Source organism: Palaemon carinicauda, chromosome 32 (assembly GCF_036898095.1).
Source record: "Palaemon carinicauda isolate YSFRI2023 chromosome 32, ASM3689809v2, whole genome shotgun sequence".
Taxonomy (NCBI): domain Eukaryota; kingdom Metazoa; phylum Arthropoda; class Malacostraca; order Decapoda; family Palaemonidae; genus Palaemon; species Palaemon carinicauda.
Window position 1 is genome coordinate 23,636,879 of NC_090756.1, and position 21,374 is coordinate 23,658,252.

A 21,374-nucleotide genomic window follows, 5' to 3' on the forward strand; every position below is an offset into this window, starting at 1 on the left:
AATACAGTGCCTTAATTATTTTCCTTTTCTTGCTTTGTACTCAATATCACACCAACCACCAGACAGCATGTGTATGAAGTGCGAAGGACCATTTTAAAGTTCAACTTCTAAACTGACGCGTAATAGCTTTAGGAAACCTAAAGTGAAAGATTTGACAAAAAGCAAGTTAGTCATGGTCAATGAGAAAATATCACAATAAAACTAACCTAAATGTCTAGACAAATGCTTACGACCACTCACAATCTAGATCAACACTTTATAAAGATTTTTTTTTTCAGGTTGCCAAGCAGCACCAATTGTCCTTAAATAAATCTGAGAGCTATGTGCATAAAAAAAAAGAAGAAAACACTAAACATAATTTTCCTGAGTGTAAATCGCTATATTCTAAACTTAAGTGTAAATCATGTCGAAGAAAATAAGCACGACTATATCATTAAACCTTAGAAAAACACAAATGGACACTTAAGAAATAATTACATCGACATAAAAACTTCACTAATTTCTTCCTTTTAAAATATAAAAACAGCCATCAACATAATAGAAAAAATTTAGCTAAGTACAAATGTAAAAAAACACCATGACTCGAGAAATAAAATATCACTAATAATAATGGATAATACATAGATTTCTAAATAGCTCGGTGTGCAATCCTGCTCAAAAGAAGCCAGTCATCTTTTTTACCCTTACTCCCAAATAGCAAAGAATTTTACATACAGCCTCTTTGTTGACACTCGATGCTGAATCTAAGCCTCGCTTGATTTGCTTGTGTTAAAGTAACACAGGTGTGTTAAAAGTAAAACTGAAGCCGCCTTCTCTTTTTACCATGCTCAGTACATAAGGAAAGGAAAACAGCTTAATGTAAAAGAATAAAATTAAATATTTTTTCTAATGCACTGATTTGAATATTGACAATGTTATTTACAAAAACAAATATATAATTTGTGTACAAAGAAACAGCTGCCTATATAAACAATGATGACAAACACATAAAAGAATGCAAACTTAAATAATAAATTAGAAATTACAAAATGTCACCAGAATAAAAAATGAATGACAAAATTACCAATGGAAGACATTCTGATTAGCATTGCCAATGTTAATAATTCAAATTACAGCTCGACAGCAGTATTTCAATGGAACATATAAAGTGACGACCGAGACCATACGATAAACGCCGATTTAAAAAACAAAAAATGCTCTTTGATTTGAAGAATTATACATTACTAACAATAATTAATAAATATAAATCCATGGCATCTTCTATGGCTACTGAATACAGGATCCTACCAAGCACTGATCACGGCACACTCAAAAGCTCAGACTGATCCTTTGGACTACTCACACTATGCTTAGGACAGAAGGACATGAAGGTTTGACGATCTAGAGTCCAATGCAGCTGTGTGGCGCATGGTACGTGGACCATGAGGGAGCACCCTTTTCCTAAGCATCCGATGGTGGCCCCTGCTTCGCTGCAGTTGGTACAAACCTGAAAAAAAATAGATATAGTTAAGAAAGAATACTCTTAACCGTCAAGAACTTGAGATATTTAAAAATTCAATAGTATCATTGTTATTATTACTATTATTACTTTCCAAGCTACAATCCTAGTTGGGCTTTTCCAAGGGATCCAACAGGGAAAATAGCCCGGTGAGGAAAGGATGGATATAAGGAAAGTACAAGAGAAATAATTAATATAAAATATTTTAAGAACAGTAACATTAAAATAAATATTTCATAACTTTGAAAAAAAAAAGGAGGAAGAGAAATAAGATGGAATAGTATGCCCGAGTGCACCCTCAAGCAAGAGACCTAGAACTCTACCCTAAGACAGTGAAAGACCATGGTACAGAAGCTATGGCAATATCCAAGACCAGAGAACAATGGTTTGATTTTGGAATGTCCTCCTAGAAGGGTTGAAGGGAAGAAGTCCTAGTGAAACCCTTGAAAGGGTAATATCAAGTGTTGAAACCGACCATTATTAAATATTTATTTTCAACAATACAGTCCCAAGGTATCGTCTCCCAATTGATCTTCTGAAGATTTACACCAGGTTAGCATGTCTGTGAGGATACGAAGCCAAGTTCTCAGCTGCCAAGCCGCTTCAATAGTTGACAATCCATTTCTTTGGTAATTTTACTTCATCAGAAACAACTGACACAATTCGTACACTAAGTTCATCAAGCTCTGAGGGTCGAGACCCAAGCTAGCACGCGGCCTGACCCGGGATTGGCCTCAGGGCACGTATCCTTCCGCCTGGGGTAGTCCTCACAGAAAACGGAAGTAGGGTAAACTACACAAAACTCTGGTTGGATGAGAGGAGATTCCAGGTATCTCCTAAGAAAGTAGTTCGAGGTAAGTCTCCGTGTTGGAACAAATGTGTGTTATACTTGAACCAATAATTGAATTTTACTAACTACTGTGGACCCGAAAACAAAGTAAATAAAGTTACTATAGTCAATTCTTTTTAGCGAGGCAGATTTGCACCGAATGGCAGGGGTGCCCTTTTAGCTCGGAATAGTTTTCCGTTCGTTGATTGGTTGGACAAGATAATTCTAAGCAGAGAGCAGGAAACATTTCGAGCTAAAAGGGCACCGCTGTGAGTCAGTGCAAATGCGCCTCATTCAAAAAGAATTGAGTATAGTATGTTTTGTTGAAGCTTCTAGGAAAGCTTCCTAAGAGAGGACACGTGGTCGTAGGGGGAACAAACCTTGCCCCTACACGACGAACACAGGGAGTGGGGATCGACTTGGGGCTTGGAAAGAAACGCACCACAAGATTTACCGGCCACAGGCCCAGGGCAACGGCGAGGATGCTCCATTACGCTACACCGGGACACCAAGAGCCACAGGGACACAGAGGAAAGGAAAGGATAGGGAATGAACACGTGGGTAACGCGTGGTAGACACAAAGGGTCGCACTGGGTGAGGAGAGCGCGGCGAGATGGTAATCACGTCGCAACCAGAAACTTACTGAGGAGCACGACCTGAGCAAGCATGCTCTCCGATCCCGGGTCGCCTCAGGACGCGTATCACTCCGCCTGAGGTTGACCCCATAAAAAACGGGAATAGGGTAAACTACACAAAATTCTGGTCGGTTGGGAGGAGTCTCCCAGGTACTCCTAAGAAAGTAGTTCGAGGTAAGTACTCCGTGTTGGAACAAAGAGAGATTAAAGTAGTCTGGAAAGTGTTTGATGTTTGATACCCAAGATAACAGAAAGGGATCAGTTGAATCTTGTACCTGGTGGGAACTGAAGTGGATTATTATTGTTGAATAAAAACTTTGGTTCCCTCAATGTAAGATAGTTACTCACTAGGCTACTTAAACTGTAAGGTCACAAATATCAATTTCTTCCTAGCATTTTTGTTAAAGAAAATAACATCTTCCTTATACTGGATAATTTTGTATGAAATAAACAATTTCTTCTACAGAAGAGAGAAACAAATTTAATATCAACTATTAAACTTTTTATTCCATACAGATAATAATAAAAGTGCAGATGAAAGTCTAATGCTGTCATTCAACGCAAAAGTTGAATGAGAGATGAAAATTAAAAATTAGAGCAAAGAAATTTGCTATGTAAGAAAAGACCAAACAGTAAGGGATCTGTAGTAGCAGCTACACAAGGCACAGGCAAAACAACATCCCTATAAGGAGAACTATGACATATATAGGGGATAAATGAATACAGTAATCTAAAGGAAAATTCTACATAAGAGCAATATATATATAAAAAAAATTATTTTTCCAAACTATAAACGTGAGTCCTTTCATACGAGATAATTTAAGAGAAGCTGGAACTCCGCTGTTAAAATTTATAGCAAGGGGATGGTAGTTAGGGACCGGTTGGTTACACCCACCGGACAGAACGCAGCAACCGCTATGACTTTCACTGCACCAGTATATCAATGCCCGACAGTTTGCTAACTGGTTAGCAGATTGATCCGGCAAGAAGGTGACAGCTTTGGCACCCAACGGGATCAAGCCTGTGATCTAATACTACAGCTCCTGAACAGCGGTTGACCCACGATTTTTCCCAAAGGCTAGCAATGAAAGTAGCTTTCATGGTAACAGACTCATATGCAAAGAAAATTGTGCCCTTCACTTTCAAGTCTCTCTATTAGGGTCTCTGCTGTCAGCGTCGTCACTGATGTGTCAATTGAAAGAGAAGGTCCAGGTCGTAAGAACGTAGAATTACTTGGTGTCAAAACAGTGTGGGAGGGAGGATCTTGTTCGACTGACTGACGCGAAATGAATTCCTCACACCAGAAATCTGTGAATTAACGCAAGCAAGTTCCCTTGATAGGGGCAGTAGCTGCCTCCTCTAGGTTGTTGAACTTCCAGATGAGTGACGAGTGACAAGACCTTAACAGAGGCACACTCCAGCTTGGTATCCCCTGTTTCTGCAGGTGAAATCCTAAGACGACGACTCCTTCAAAAGATAGGTCTTAACATGTCACTCGGGTGAACTCTTCTGAGTACTGGGACAATATCCTGAAGAGGGGACAACAGCCTGTAGATCCAAATCCTTGGAACCTGAGGTGCCCTTAACTCTCGTGTTCTTCATAAATGAAGCACGAAGAACAAACAGGAGAGCAGGATACTGAACAGCACAAAGATTCATTTTGGTAAGAGTCACTTGCCTTGACTAATCAATCTGATAAATTGGAAGGTCTCTCTCGCCTAGATGGAAGGTCTCTTGTAGATGAATGGTTTCTAGAAAAGGGCGTCTTGGTGCATAGGGATACCCCCAATATGAGGACTTTGAGGGATACGAAAAGGCTGGTGACAGGCACCCTGTGATAAGAATGACATAACTGCTAGAATGAAAAGTGCTATCACGAGGTGTGTGATTGCTAGAAGCTCTGGATAGAGGTGTCATGTCTTCACGCGTAGTTACCTGGCGCTGGAAAAATTATCACATGATGATCGTGTTGGTGGAGACATGGTTCACGATGACTGGGAGTGAAGACCTTGTACTAGGAGAACGAGCACGTGAAAGACCTGCCTGTGGAGAAGTGTCACGATGATGATGTTGAAACTGCCTAACAAAGTACTACCTTTGCTCGTGTGATGCACGAGCTCATCGGTAGTGTCATACCACAACCCCTCAACTAGGCTTTGGCCCTGGGTGATGACATCTCTGGAGCTATCTGTAGGAATTTCAGGGCAGGGGCCTTCACCACCTTCAACATTGACTGTGCTCGGGTAGCAGGTGGGTGGTACCGTACTACCTCCAAGGCGTACGTGAGGAGGTCTGACAAAGTCTTACAAGAATTCTGAACAATCAGTTTCACAGGTGGCTTCTTTTTCAGAGCAGTTGGTATCACATCCAAAGGCTAAGCTCCAGACAGTGAAGTGAAGTATAAAAAAAAAAAAAAAAAAAAAAAAAAAAAAAAAAAAAAAAAAAAAAAAAAAGCACACACACACACACACACACACAAGTCAGGGAGGGGGAGTATGCTTCTTCCCCTTGCCAGATATAGAGGTTGAGGATTTCCCGGCCTGCAACAACAAAAACATAGGAGAGGATCCTGAATCTTCTACATCAGGCGAGGATTCATCGATGTCCTGTGCTCCCTACCCAGTTGGAACAGCAGAAGAGGGCACAGCAGCAGAAGTCCTGGAGATCCAAGCATCAGCTAACACCTTTAGCAGCCTCTCAGCAGATGGATTGTCAGCGATGCCTGGGGAAGCAAGGCCAAAAATTCCTTGTACAAAACCCCCTACCGTTGTCAATAATCATAGAGGGCGAGCCTTCAGGGGGGAGGAAGGGGCGAATTATTTTTGCCAGGAGAAATTTAAGCCTTTCCCGAAGCTGGCCAAGAGCGCAAATCGGAGTCTCCTCCCTTTATTGTTTTTCCTCCAGAGGAAACCAAACAAGGTGCAACAGGTTGAAAACTGGAAGGTGAGGAAGAAGAGCTAAAGAGCTTCTTCGGCTTCGGCAACAGTTTATGGATTGCTGCATCTTTAGTCAAAGAGCTTCTCTTAGTTGTCTTTCTAATTTTTCTGAAATCTGCCCACTGCAAAGAAGGGCACAACTTGCACCTGTCACAACGGCATGACTTCCCCTGCCAAAGGGGAAAAGGACACGAGGATCCATGTCCGTCCTACTCATAACCCTGCTGCAATTGTAGCCAGACAAGAATTGAAGTAGCAGAGTACACACATACATTTCAGCAACTAAAGGAAAAGTGGCTGCTTGGTGGACTGACAAGTGGGCAGTGCTTACATACCACTCCACAGTAACTATAACAACCTCGTTATAAATGGTAACAGCAGAGTTCTGGCTTAATTGAATTCATATTGCTATTAAATAACAAAAGTTTGCACTGTACTGTATTCGTGTAGGAATAGATTAGCACCTAATAATCATGGTTCAACTCTGGTTCTTTGAATTTCTTTGCCATGCCCTATATATTTTTTAATACAAGTTCATTCCATCACAACAGACTTACAAGAATCCATACCTGCCAAACGATTATTAAAGTCTAAGGTTTTTCAATTATTGTCAGTCCTTCAACATTTCAGTCCGTTCTATTTTAGTCTCACTAGCCACAATTATTATGGCTATACACTACTAGCTAATAGACTAAAATAAATGGTAAAAACATGAAAGAAGTTTTTATATATTTTGCATAAACAATTTCATATTCCTTATGATTCAGTTCAAATTTCCTTTAGATAATTTCAGGTGCTACAAGATTATTCAAATTACACATCGAGACAAAATTGTGCTACCCGAATAAAATTGATTTAAAGCTTCACAGCAAAGTATGGAAAATCTCCCAACATCTTTGGAAATGTTGATTATATGCAGGAAATTCTTATACAAATCAAACTATCATTTAAGCATACTGTTATGGCTGAATCAACTTCTTTATTCCAGGATTTTTAGTAAAAATCTAAATCGTTAAATGTCAGAAACAGAATTTGTTACACTTCAGTCAAAGAAAATTATGATCTATCTACACACTGTACTGCGAAAGTGTCTTAATCTGTTAACCTGGTTCTAAAACTTTTTATCTTTGCAATATTTACAATTGCTTTTTGGGTGGCCTAATATCAATTTTATCCTTAACAAAAACTGTCTCCCCTAACGAAACATTTATAGGGTTGAATCTGCAAAAATCTGATAATCCTAAGCTACAGACAGAGATTTTACATGCAAAATTGCACCCTGATTCCCAAACTATAATTTCTCATTTCTCATTGAAAGACGTGCACGTGTTTAGGGGTATGGCTAACGGTATGTCTGATCATTTTTTGGTGGAAGGAAAATTGGTTGTAGCAAAAGAGTGGGGGAATAGAGTAGGTGGATGTAAAAGGGAGCTAGTGAGGGTTGAAGAGCTAATAAAACCGGGGGTAAAAAGTAAATATCAGGAAAGGTTGAAAATGGCATATGACGAGGTGAGAGTAAGAGAAACTGGTAATTTAGAGGAGGAGTGGAAGTTAGCAAAAGAAAATTTTGTTGGGATTGCAAGTGATGTATGTGGCAAGAAGGTTGTTGGAGGCAGCATGAGGAAGGGCAGTGAATGGTGGAATGAAGGAGTGAAGGTAAAAGTGGAAGAGAAAAGGAGGGCTTTTGAAGAATGGCTGCAGAGTAATAGTATAGAGAAGTATGAAAAATATAGAGAGCAAAAGGTGGAAGTAAAGCGCAAGGTATGTGAGGCAAAGAGGGCAGCTGACCTGAGGTGGGGTCAGGGACTGGGTCAGTCATATGAAGAGAATAAGAAGAAGTTTTGGAAAGAAGTGAAGAGAGTAAGGAAGGCCGGCGCAAGAATTGAAGAGACAGTGAAAGATGGAAATGGAAGGTTGTTAAAAGGAGAGGAGGCAAGGAAAAGGTGGGCGGAATATTTTGAAAGTTTTCTGAATGTTGAGGATAATAGGGAGGCAGATATAATTGCTGTTCCAGGTGTTGAGGTGCCAGTGATGGGAGATGAGAATGAGAGAGAGATTACAATAGACGAAGTGAGGAGAGCACTAGATGAAACGAGAGTAGGAAAAGCATCGGGTATGGATGGTGTGAAAGCTGAGATGTTGAAGGAAGGGGGTGTGACTGTACTTGAATGGTTGGTGAGATTGTTTAATGTGTGTTTTGTGTTGTCAATGGTACCAGTAGATTGGGTCTGTGCATGTATTGTACCACTATATAAGGGTAAGGGAGATTTGCATGAGTGTTGTAATTCAAGAGGTATTAGTTTGTTGAGTGTAGTTGGAAAAGTGTATGGTAGAATACTGATTAATAGGATTAAGGATAAAACAGAGAATGCAATCTTGGAAGTACAGGGTGGTTTTAGAAGAGGTAGGGGTTGTATGAATCAGATTTTTACAGTTAGGCAGATATGCGAGAAATATTTAGCAAAAGGTAAGGAGGTGTATGTTGCGTTTATGGATCTGGAGAAAGCATATGATAGAGTTGATAGGGAAGCAATGTGGAATGTGATGAGGTTATATGGAGTTGGTGGAAGGTTGTTGCAAGCAGTGAAAAGTTTCTACACAGGTAGTAAAGCATGTGTTAGAATAGGAAATGAGGTGAGCGATTGGTTTCCGGTGAGAGTGGGGCTGAGACAGGGATGTGTGATGTCGCCGTGGTTGTTTAACTTGTATGTTGATGGAGTGGTGAGAGAGGTGAATGCTAGAGTGCTTGGACGAGGATTAAAACTGGTAGGCGAGAATGATCATGAATGGGAGGTAAATCAGTTGTTGTTTGCGGATGATACTGTACTGGTAGCAGACACAGAAGAGAAGCTTGACCGACTAGTGACAGAATTTGGAAGGGTGTGTGAGAGAAGGAAGTTGAGAGTTAATGTGGGTAAGAGTAAGGTTATGAGATGTACGAGAAGGGAAGGTGGTGCAAGGTTGAATGTCATGTTGAATGGAGAGTTACTTGAGGAGGTGGATCAGTTTAAGTACTTGGGGTCTGTTGTTGCAGCAAATGGTGGAGTGGAAGCAGATGTACGTCAGAGAGTGAATGAAGGTTGCAAAATGTTGGGGGCAGTTAAGGGAGTAGTAAAAAATAGAGGATTGGGCATGAATGTAAAGAGAGTTCTATATGAGAAAGTGATTGTACCAACTGTGATGTATGGATCGGAGTTGTGGGGAATGAAAGTGATGGAGAGACAGAAATTGAATGTGTTTGAGATGAAGTGTCTGAGGAGTATGGCTGGTGTATCTCGAGTAGATAGGGTTAGGAACGAAATGGTGAGGGTGAGAACGGGTGTAAGAAATGAGTTAGCGGCTAGAGTGGATATGAATGTGTTGAGGTGGTTTGGCCATGTTGAGAGAATGGAAAATGGCTGTCTGCTAAAGAAGGTGATGAATGCAAGAGTTGATGGGAGAAGTACAAGAGGAAGGCCAAGGTTTGGGTGGATGGATGGTGTGAAGAAAGCTCTGGGTGATAGGAGGATAGATGTGAGAGAGGCAAGAGAGCGTGCTAGAAATAGGAATGAATGGCGAGCGATTGTGACGCAGTTCCGGTAGGCCCTGCTGCTTCCTCCGGTGCCTTAGATGACCGCGGAGGTAGCAGCAGTAGGGGACTCAGCAGTATGAAGCTTCATCTGTGGTGGAAATGTGGGAGGTTGGGCTGTGGCACCCTAGCAGTACCAGCTGAACTCGGCTGAGTCCCTGGTTAGGCTGGAGGAACGTAGAGAGTAGAGGTCCCCTTTTTGTTTTGTTTCTTGTTGTTGTCGGCTACCCCCCAAACTTGGGGGAAGTGCCTTTGGTATATGTATGTATGTACAGTACTCAAGAAACGTCACAGTTTTCCTTCTCGAAAAAAAATGTCAACATTAAAAAGTATCTGATAATCCAAAGTAAACTTTGGTAATATGACTCGATTAAATAATTAACTATAGTCAATTTTTTTTAGTGAGGCAGATTTGCACCGACTTGCAGGGGTGCCCCTTTAACTCGGGAAAAGTTTCCTAATAGCTGATTGGTCAGAAGTATTTTTGTCCGAATACTTTCGACCAATCAGCTATCGGAAACTTTCCGAGCTTGAAGGGCACCCTTGAGAGTCGGTGCAAATCTGCCTCACTAAAAAAAATTGACTATAGGTTATGCATATGCATAGAATCTATTGAGCGCTTTCATCAGATACATCTATCAACAATGAACTCTGAATTTCTGATTTCATAAACTAATTTAGATGCATTGTACTGTACTTGTCATAACAAGCCTCGAATCCAGATGGCAAAGGAAGGATCGTTTCCTTCTTTGGCGAGATTCAACCCGTCAATAAAGTGAGGTTAGTCACTCCTTTTGTATACAACACTACAACCTAAACATGCAAGAAAAATGCAAGAAATTATCTAAATGGTGTATGGTATATTCAGTTTTAAAAAGTTATAGCAATTTAACCCTTTTACCCCCAAAAGGACGGTACTGGTACGTTTCACAAAAGCCATCCCTTTACCCCCATGGACGTACCGGTACGTCCTTGCAAAAAAATGCTATAAATTTTTTTTCTTTTTGCATATTTTTTATAATTTTTTGAGAAACTTCAGGCATTTTCCAAGAGAATGAGACTAACCTGACCTCTCTATGACAAAAATTAAGGCTGTTAGAGCAATTCAAAAAATATATACTACAAAATGTGCTGGGAAAAAAATAACCCCCTGGGGGTTAACGGTTGGAAATTTCCAAAGAGCCTGGGGGTAAAAGGGTTAATGAAACAAAATGAATAACCCAAAAATCTTACACTGTCCTGAGCATGGATAACTGCTTCTTCTAAACCGCAGAGTTTACTATTAATGATGTGAACGCCCGGAGACCATAGTAGGCACAATTCGTGTACCCAGCATTCAGTGCCAGGAGGTCTAGCCTCGGCTGGGGCAGTAACTGGGGTGATAGGGTCTCCAGTTGAGCCTTCAACAGTATTACTTGTACTAACGGGATTTGAAGTATCTTGGATTGGTTGAAGTCCACCTTCTTTGGATCCAGGACGACACTGGGAAGAAAAATTAAAAAAAAAATATTTCAGGAACACACAACAGGAAAAGGATGACATGCTAAACTTAAGGTGTCTTCAAATTTTAATACAACTATGGTCACTCGGAGATTTTCAGTTTGTAGCTTAATAAAATTTTTTAGGATGGGCTAATTAGTTATTTGCTGCGCATGGAAAGAGGCCTCAATGAAACAGACACGAGTTTGTAAGAAAATTAATTCAGGATTAAAAGATTCCAATGCAAGAGCAGCAGAGGTGTGTTACAAAGCATGTCTCCTTGTTTTGGGGTCCTCTGACGCAAGGCACGCTACAGTACTTACGCTTAATAATACACAAAGCCTGACTGCCATTGTTAAAGGCATTATTGATACATGGAGCTGGCTAGACTTTCAAAAATGGAAGAGAATAGTCCTGTAATCCCAGAATTCCTCAGGAAAAAATTAATAAATGTCAGAAATATCTTATGATGCTATAAATAATAAAAAGCCGATGTTTACACCACTGCACCTTCAGTTATAAACGAGCTAGCAACAAAAGTCTATCTGCATAACAAAAAATAATACAAAAAAAAAATTAGGAATTAATAAGTCTGGGCAAGCCTTTTGTAACATCAAGCGGCATTATCACACAGAAAGATCTAAAAATGATACACACTATAGTGTGGGTCTACATAAATTAAACATACAATCATAGTACACCAACTTAGAAAACAAGATCCACATTAATATTTTGCGATTAATTTATAACTGATGAAAAAGACCCGGCACATAATTTAACTTCTAATACAAATATACAAAAGGTAATAAACACTTATTACTCACATAGTAAAACAAACTAACATCCTCAAACAGTTAAGTCATTCTTGAGCAAACATGAATCAGATTACATACTACTATATATAGATGCTCTCTCCCAAGACCTGCCAATTGTGTTTGATACTATTGGTAAATAGTAAAACACTACATATGATACCACTAAATATTTTGTCATAAAATACTTAATGACATATCTTCAGAAGTAACTATATGAAATACCGAGCAGCTTCTCCCATAACTAAAAATCTCACATGACTATAAAAAAAAATAAAAAAGGGATTTTGACGAAGGAAAAATCTATTTCTGGGAAGAGACCTGTGACGCCCGGTGAAAAAGTCCTTCTTTACACTTTTCTGAAATAAATCTTCCAAATATACCAGAGAAAGATAAAAGCATGGAATGCAGAGGTTACTACCCTCGCGCGAGCACCTTGTGGGTGTCGAGTATACAACAGGGGCGTGTGAAAACCACTATTCACAGGCTGTCTTCCATTTAGATAATTCCTTCATCAAAGGGAAGGGCCGTAACATGCCCTAGAGAACACAGTTGGACCACACCACCGACACCTAACACGCGCGCCCTCTAGGACATCCTTCTGTTTTGGCCTTGCTCGCATAGTTGTAAAAAATAAATTCTTATAACATTTGTTCATTCAACAATCAATTTTAACAGAATGCAAAACATCAGGAAAAAAACTTCTAATACTGAAAAGGGAGATACGATAATAATCCACAATACAATACAGCCAGTTATTACGAGATCAAAACTTGTCACAGACTACTTTGTTACTTTCGTAAGCATCACTTGATATAACATGAAGATTATCCTACAGCAGGCATGTGTTGTTACTTTATCAACACAGTAACTATGATAAAACCCTGAATTTATTTAAATATGGCTTTACAAAATCCAATACCTGATGTCCAATGAAATCCTACCAATAGTAAGAGAAATTAAGAAGTCTATAGTTAGACAAATTATTCATTTCCCCCCTTTTAAAATATCTACATAAAATGGTAAAAAATGTGAAGCACTGTATGATAAATAAACAATTCACAAACTATTACGGCACGAGCTAAACAGACGAGACCTACTGGTAAAGTCTGGATTGCCTACTGTAAATAGTAATGAGCATATTTCACATGCCATGGCAGAACATGAAATTGAGTGGAAAATACTGTTGACATTAACAAAAAAATCCATTGATAACAATGTATAAGAATAAAAAGGAATACCTGTAATTAACAAAGTAATGTATTCTCAAGTAAGGGAATTCTATCCCAAGGGATAAGGGATGACTACGGCACAGACAAGGGTTTAGGAGATACAGTATAGCCAGCCATGTTGAATGTTTGCCACCCATCATATAATCAAAAACTATAGCTACATATAACACTGCAGATAATACAATAATTAAGCGCCAACATAAACAGCCATAGCACACAACTACAAGTCACTAAACACAAAACCTATTTCTGGCAACACCTGGAACCTATTCTACTGGACCATTAATGTATTGCTTCAATAAAGATTCCCATCATCTGACAGAATAAAATACCAAACGGTATTGTAGTAAGGCTATCAATGCCAAAATCTGGGTCAAAAATACTAAATTACTCCCATGGGGCTGCTTCCACATGCTTGGGACAAGGATGCCTAATTTAAAAATTCCATGACTCAAAAATATGTCTTATTTTCTTGACTTCTAACCTTAGAGCACCATTGGACATATTGTATTCAACATTTAGTTTCTCTACTCCCTTCAGCATTGCTGAACATATTTCACATCCAGTTACAATAATTTTTTTTTTTAATCATTTACGTAAATGAAAATTTTACGATATGTGAAATCAGAAATCAATGGAACATAAATTTACTCATCTATATGGTGAGGGATTGGAGCTTCAAAGGTTAGTCACAGCAAATGAGACAAATAGTAGCATTACGATTTTTATTTTCCTGGTGGACAAGATGGATCTGGTTGCTAAGGCAATCTAGTCTCCCCATCCAGACCAAATTACTAAAAAAATGCAGGTAAAAAGAGGGTACAAAATTGCAGAGCAAGTTTCATTCCAGGCAAGATTAATAATGGAACAGGACTGCAGGCCATATGGACACTAGTGGTGACAGGACTTTCACTACTGTTTTTTTTTATTATTTAAACCTTAACTTAAACAATCAATAATCCCTCCCGTTAGTCAATACAATGATCAATAAGTCTAAATAAATAATGGCAAGAAAAAAAAATATCTGAACCTATTACATTTCCAATTGTAGAAGAGCCACTAACGATTGTTGCTCGCTAAACCTACGTGTATAAAAGACTAAGATATATTTTAACTATTCCTTGGGAATTGAGAGAAATACTGTTGCGCATCAATTGTTTTCAAAATACAGGTGGTGGTTTGTGCAACTAGACTGCACATGCCATAACAACTAACCTTCCTACAAGTGCTATTAGAGTTTGCTTAACTAACAACTAAACAATAATACAGTAAACTAAGACCTAAAAAATAAGACAAATTTACAAATTTGGAAGTAATTTGTATTTTTCCCAACAAGAAACCTGAGTTCTTTATTATGGATATATGTTTTCAGCATAGCTGGAATCTAACCATAAACTTTTAACGCACGGTACCAACGGCACTACGCTAGTTAGCAAGGGGGTAGACTGGCCAACCCGCTCACACAGTAACCCAGTGAATTAAGTCACTTTTGATGTTGGCAGGACTTCAAGGGGGACAAGTGATGACAGGACATGTTTGAGTAAATAGCTCTGGTTTGTATAGTTAGAAAAAATACAAATGACTTCTAAATTTGTCATTTAATCCTACACATACAAATAATTTACTTTTTACTATGGAGATTCACCCAACCCAACTGACTGGGAACTTGACCTTGTGTACAGCTGTGTGCTTGGAATAGCATAAGAGGAGAGAGGTACCCTTAACAGCCTGGGCAATCGTGGAGGCAAGTAGAAACTAAGTTCAGACACCTGTACATCAGACATCCTCCCACTGGTGGTCGGGTAGGAGGAATGGCTTAGGAGCTTGCTTCTTTCTTGGTGCCAGACTGCCTTTCTTGTGCACTTGTCTGTGGATGAGGGACAACCTCGGAGCAGACGGTGCCGAAGAATGGGAGCAAGATGTCACAGCCCTATGGAGGAGGGAGTCTTGACTTGCTTTCCTCCAGCACTCATCAATGTCTTCCAAGGACCCTCCATTGATGAGTTGCATACCATGAGCGCCTCTCTTTGGTACCTGCCTATGGAACCTTGAAATGACGGAGTCTCGTTTAGAGATCCAGTTTGCCCACTGACTGGCTACGTTGTCAGCAAGAAACTCAACAGCTCTCGCTCCAGAAAGAAAGAGATATTTATTGCCTTCTTATCTGGATTGGCCAAATCCTCATTGGCGATCAGATAACCAACTGAGCCAGACCAATAGTTGATCCATGTAGTAGCCTGCAAAGAAGCCTTTGCAACACCCTACATGTTTGTAGCTTCTGCAACCGAGAATATTACTTGCTGTGCCTCCACCTTGTCCAAGGGCAACACCGCTGGGTCGAGTGACAATGACGAGAGATTGATGTGGAAGATGTCATAATACTTACTTTGACAAACTAACAGCGCAGGAAGTAACTACAAGTTGCTAGCCCTGAGAGTTACTCTTCCCAATGACTTGGGAGATGATTTTCTTCCTGGCACCTTTCACCATCCCAGACCTGGGATACTCAATCCTGATCTTTTCGGTTCGGGGGGCCTGGTATAAGAAGTCTAGGACCGTATCCTTCCCTTCAGGAGGGGTAGGATGGAGAGCCCCATTCATCAATTTTCCTTATGCAGCCAAACACCTGCATAAAGGAATGGTGCGTCACTCTCTGATCAATGTTGGACATTTTAGGGTTGGCTGGCAGAGGCAGCACATCAGCCCAATGGTTAGATTCTTCGTCTTTCGACTCGTCCAACTCCAGAGTCACACCCATAGGAGCCTGGGTTGCATTAAGTTCGTCAACAACTACTCCGACATGGTCATAAGGCCTAAAGGGAAGGTTTTACGCTGTAGGCAAGGATGAGACGGGTACCGAGCCAAAAGAGTCCTTCTGTGGATCTGGGACCTTGAGAACTTTTGAAGTTCCGTTTTTTGGAAAGGTTTTTGTATCCTTCCGGTCCTGGGGTTTAGCCACAAAAGAGGCACGAACACAGGGAGTCTTCTTCCGAGGAGCCACGGTCACCTACGAAGCCTGCAGAGGGACCATGGGAGCAGGTATTGGCCAGCCACAGGGGTGGAGCGGTTGGTTTAATATGCAAGAAGTCGACCAGTGACAGTCAGTAGTTGTCTGTAAACGAGACCTTGAACCACTGCTAGTTCTTAGGTGAAAGGTATAAACTAGAGGATGTGTCTCTTGCCTTGGTCTCCGTTTCTTCGTCACTAGAAATGGGAATATACTCAGTTTTCCCCACAGGGGATCATGGTCATCTTTAGCGTCCAGATACCGTTAGTATCTAGACGAGTGACAGAGTCAAAGGAGACTACTCAGGTGGAGGAAAAACATACTTAGAAACAGTACTCCTTCGACTGGGGTCCGAAGGTGGGCTGCAACTCGAGAGATTCTGACACAGAGGGGGTTCTAAATGGGTTGGTGGAAATAACTTGATGAACGGGCTGGAGCAGAGTTGGTGACTGACTGCTTAACAGCCTTTACGAGCTCTTCATACCATAGCAGAACCTTCGCGAATGAAGGGACAGACACAAAAGCTCTTGGTGAGCGGTGTTTGCGTGTACTTTGATAGCTAGCACCAACCTATTTCGGAGCATGTACCGTGGTGAGCGTGCGGACCCAAGCACTAGTGTGCGTACCCTGAGAAGCGAGCTGACCTCTATCAGGAGCAGGACCTTGCGCGGGCGAGCAAGGTTGGTGAGCGGGCACCGGATGAAGGCACACGAGATAAAGTAGCTCTTGACCAACAGAAATAGCCCGCACTACCCTCGAAGAGGAGCGCATTCGAGGTAAGACCCCGCAAAGACTCATGGTGCCAGGCCAGCATGGTGAAATGGGGAGCTGCGACTGCAGGAAGTCTATGGCCACATCACCATGGTGCTCAGAAGAGCTAGAGCAAGGCAGTGACGAATCACACCAGGTTATGAGGACATCTCCTGTGAGGAAGCCCTCTTACGGTAGCAAGAAGGGCGACTAACCTTGTAAGGTGGAGGAACATGCGCCTACAGCTCCTCCAATATGAAAGGAGCTAAGGAAGAAGTGTGATCATAGGACATAAGCCCTACTGGAAGGAAATTCATCCAGAGGCTGGGGGGGGTTAGAAAAGTAGTTTCCAATACCTGCGGAGCTTCAAAGCAGAATCCGAAAACCCCAGGGGGAAAAATTGATGTAAGACACAACAGGCGATAGGTGCCTCCCCTTTACAAGGGGAAGTCCTTGAACCCGAAGGGTGTCCAGGGGTTAAACAGCCACCACTCTTACTCCATCATCTGTTGGAGGCGGCCAAGCGAGCTGAGAAAGCGAGGAGAGTGCGAGGCGCCAGCGAAAGAAGTTGGGGTATCTTCAACCTTGAGGAAGACCCCAAGGGAGAAAAATCCCTTCTAGAAGACTTCTTCTGTTGTCTACCGAACTGCTTACACTCGATGGCTAATTCCAACACTCATCACAGGGAGAAGCCTGCGTGCAGGCGTGTCCTCTGCATGCGGGCCAAAGTCGGTGAAGATCCGTCTCCACACTGTCTCCAACAACCCCAATAGTCACAATCCTCAACAGACCAAACACATCTGCTATAGAAAAAGAGAAACGTTCAATTTATGGTCAGGTAAAAATTTATTAAGGGTTAACGGGAGAGCTAGACACCACGTCTTCACTCTACCGAGCCAAAAATTAAAGTGACGTAATTCACTGGGTGAGTGTGTGAGTGGGGTGGCCGGTCTACCCCCTTACTAACTAGCGGAGGGTCGTTTGACACCTAACATTAAAAGTTTATGGCTAGATTCCAGCTATGCTGAAAACATATATCCATACTAAAGAGTGAAGGGCTTGTATTCGTGTGAGTACAAATACAGTATTAAATGTGCTAAAAAAGGTCATCATTCTGAAGAACAAAACAGAAAAAGTACAGATGAAATGCAGTTCAAATAAAACAATAACCAAAAGAACATCTACAAACGAGTATAAGTACTAAGATCCATGCAAGTCATGAAATAAATGAAGGAATACAATCATGCATTAATGGACCCAAAGGAGATCTTACCAGCATCCGAGCGGGAGTTGCTGCTGGGACGAATCTCCAAGGTGGGGAGCATCCTCCAAGTTCCAACTGGTCAAAAGACATCCCACATAGAATCAGAGCCAAGAACAGAGTTCTTACCTACCTCACACTAACACATATAAAGCTTATACATAGCAGAGTAGCCAATGAAATTAACGTTACGTTTCGGGTGTCGGGAGCTAAGGATGTAGAAGGGAATATAAATGTATTGAAAGGGGTAATCGAGGGAAGAATCTCAATGATCGGTAATAAATATTACAGTTTGTTCATGAAACTCAATAATTCAAGAACACTATACATCTTTAAAGATTGTTAATTGAATGATTAAAGTTTAAAAACATATATAGCCTGAGGGATTGCACAGTTAATCAAATGTATACTGCTTTGTCAGTCTTTCATACAAAAACTACTCATGTGCACTTCGTCATAATTATATGTGTAAGAATAATAACAGAATAATGTGCTGTAATATAAGCATACTAAAACATAACCTAAGAGACTCGTATACATCTTTGCATGTAAAAATATAATACGAATAATTAATCTATATCTACATGGGGAAAAACACATTAGCTGAAGTTATTTTTATTTGATATGGGTAAATCTAATGCCATTATAGAACTAATTTTAAAACTCAATCTAGTTCCATGGACGGTTTGCCTCGAAGATAGCCTTCCAAGCTTGGTAAATACAAGCATTCTCACCCTTCAGCACTATCAATTCACCATTATTTTTGCTTCAAAAGATAAACAAATGATTATTGACAAAATTAAGAAAGTATATTTCCAAAGAATTTTAAAAAACGGACTACCAACAATATTTCTACGCAGCGAGCAGCGCACATCAAGAAATGGCCATCATCTACATATGTAACAGCTTTAAATGTGTTATTGTATCAGTTTAAAAAACCCCATGCATATATTTTTTTCACAACACCATAAATCATATGCCGTGTTATTTCCGTGCAAGAAATCCCACCACAGGAAACTTTTTTTTATTAAGGCTGAAAGGACCCATACTATAAAAACTATTCTAACGCCATAACGACATTTGATCTTCCTCAAGTTCTTTTCTTAAGAGGGGTTCTTACATTATTTTTCCTTTGCAATGATACATCACAGCTCCTCTTAATTCGATGTGGGACTTCAAAGCATTATGCACCACCTAACCCATGTCATTCTCCTAGTTTCATAACACTATCTTTTCCTGCAGCTTTTTACTCTTCTCTTGATTTACATTTCCTTTACCAGTCCTTTACTTCTAGCATAATTTCTGTGCTGCATGATTGGGAACATGCTGAGGGGGAGGGTGGGCTGTGGCACCCTAGCCGTTCCAGCTGAACTCGACTAGTTGAGTCCCTTGTTAGGCTGGGAGGAACGTAGAGAGTAGAGGTCCCCTTTTTTGTTTTTGTTCCATTTGTTGATGTCGGCTACCCCCAAAAATTGGGGGAAGTGCCTTGGTATATGTATGTATGATTGGGAACCAGCTCTTTGCTTTTAAATCGTATTGGGTTACTGTTATTGTATTACATTTTAGGGTTTGCTTGCAATCATTTGTTTTCAGTCAGAATTTCACTTGATGCTTCACTTCCTTGTTAATTATTTTCAAATGATTTTCATGACCATTTGTATGTTCATATTTATGTTCAAACATATCTTGCGTAATACTGCAACCTCCTACTTTCTTCAGTTCTCTGCTGAACATTATGACTTTAATTAGTGCTATTAATTTTACATTTACATCTACTTTTTACACATTAAATAGTTAACGAATTTTCTTATTTTCCATTCTGCCTCTAGTTCTTTCACTGAAGCCTGCCAGCTGGGATGTAGTCTTGGACATGGAAAGTAAATGCAATCCTTAAAAAAAAACTAATCTATCTCTTCACTGGTAGATTGGACTTCAAGACAGTATTTTTGGTATTCTGTCCTCCACAAGGCATGACAGTGAATGCCACTTGTCTGGCAGTGTGACACATTCGAAGAATTAGTCTTCTTTTGGTCCAGATTTTGTGGTCATAATATTCAGGCAATTATGATTTTGCCTCACCATTTAAGCCATCATCAGTTAATTCAAACGATCTTCCTCAGACTGAGAGTACATTTAATTTCCTCAATTTTAACCATTCTAAACCGATCGATCATCCTTTCTTATGATAGCTTTCTGTCAAGAAAGTTTAATGAATCACTTATTAAAATAACTTTATCCCAACTGGGCCAATGTCTGTCTAGCAAGAAACTAATTTAAGAACGTAATTGTCCTCAGGCTTGCAATTGAGGCTTACTGGTGTGTGCCATTCTTCTTGTCCCCTTTGGTAGCATTTTTGAACTAGTTGCCGATTTCATTTAACCCTTTTACCCCCGGGCTCTTTGGAAATTTCCAACCCTTAACCCCCAAGGGGTTACTTTTTCCACAGCACATTTTGCAGTATATTTTTTTCAAATTGCTCTAACATCCTTAATTTTTGTCATAGAGAGGTCAGGTTGGTCTCATTCTCTTGGAAAATGCCTGAATTTTCTCAAAAAATTATCAAAATTATGAAAAAAAATATTTTTATAGCATTTTTTTGCAAGGACGTACCGGTACGTCCATGGGGTAAAGGGATGAGTTTTGTGAAACGTACCAGTACGTCCTTTGGGGGTAAAAGGGTTAATAGTAACCCAGGAAGCATAATTTCTCCTTTGCCATATGTTATCTCCCAAAATGTAGCTCGCAAACATATTAGTTATCCGTTGGGTTAAACTCTCAGTGGCTGACCAATCAACAGGAAAGGTTCATCTGAACTCATCCCGCCTATCACCTTAACCCCACTTGTACATATGATCTGGTACTGTTATCAACAAAGGGTATTCCAGAATACAGTAACTGTTTTCATAGCTCTTTTGACTTTAATTATATTGTCTCATAGACTTTACCCTTTGGTCCATATGTCCAAATGTTGGGATGGACTGTGGATTTATAAATTTGGACAATATAGCCCAGACCTGGGGTATGTGAGGTTACTCAGCACACAAGTGCCCCAGTTATGGCATGAGGTAAAAAATTAGAAGACGTTGGACATCAACAGGAAAGAAAAGAAGCAAGATCAGCGGTAAAGTAGAACATGAGGAAACAAGAGGTAAGTGTGGGGTAAATACGATATAGAGAAATGGCAGCTATGGGCCAAAGGACACTGCATCTTATGATCTTAATGCGTTCAATCCTCCTTTGTCTGTCTGTTCTATGCAGCGAAAGATGTGCCTGTCTTTGCATTTACCCATAAATTGCTATTCTTAATAAATCTTTTTTATTGCACGATGGAATGATGCAGTTAGTTCTAACAGTCTTGCCTTCTCCA

At 40.2% G+C, this 21,374-nt stretch overlaps 1 protein-coding gene across 2 annotated transcripts in view; it reads right to left on the minus strand.

The window, feature by feature from the left end:
- Positions 1-859: 859 nt before the first annotated feature.
- LOC137625327 (serine-rich adhesin for platelets-like) overlaps positions 860-21,374 on the minus strand; it is a 58,638-nt gene continuing 38,123 nt past the window's right edge. Inside the window, exons 5-7 of one of the 2 annotated variants that reach the window (XM_068356165.1) lie at positions 18,020-18,085; positions 10,700-10,948; positions 860-1,486 (exon numbers count right to left, since the gene is read on the minus strand). In XM_068356165.1, coding sequence (XP_068212266.1) covers positions 1,298-1,486; positions 10,700-10,948; positions 18,020-18,085 — 504 coding nt within the window. In that variant the 3' untranslated portion in view covers positions 860-1,297. The remainder of the gene's footprint in view (positions 1,487-10,699; positions 10,949-18,019; positions 18,086-21,374) is intronic. The other variant, XM_068356166.1, reaches the window with a different exon arrangement.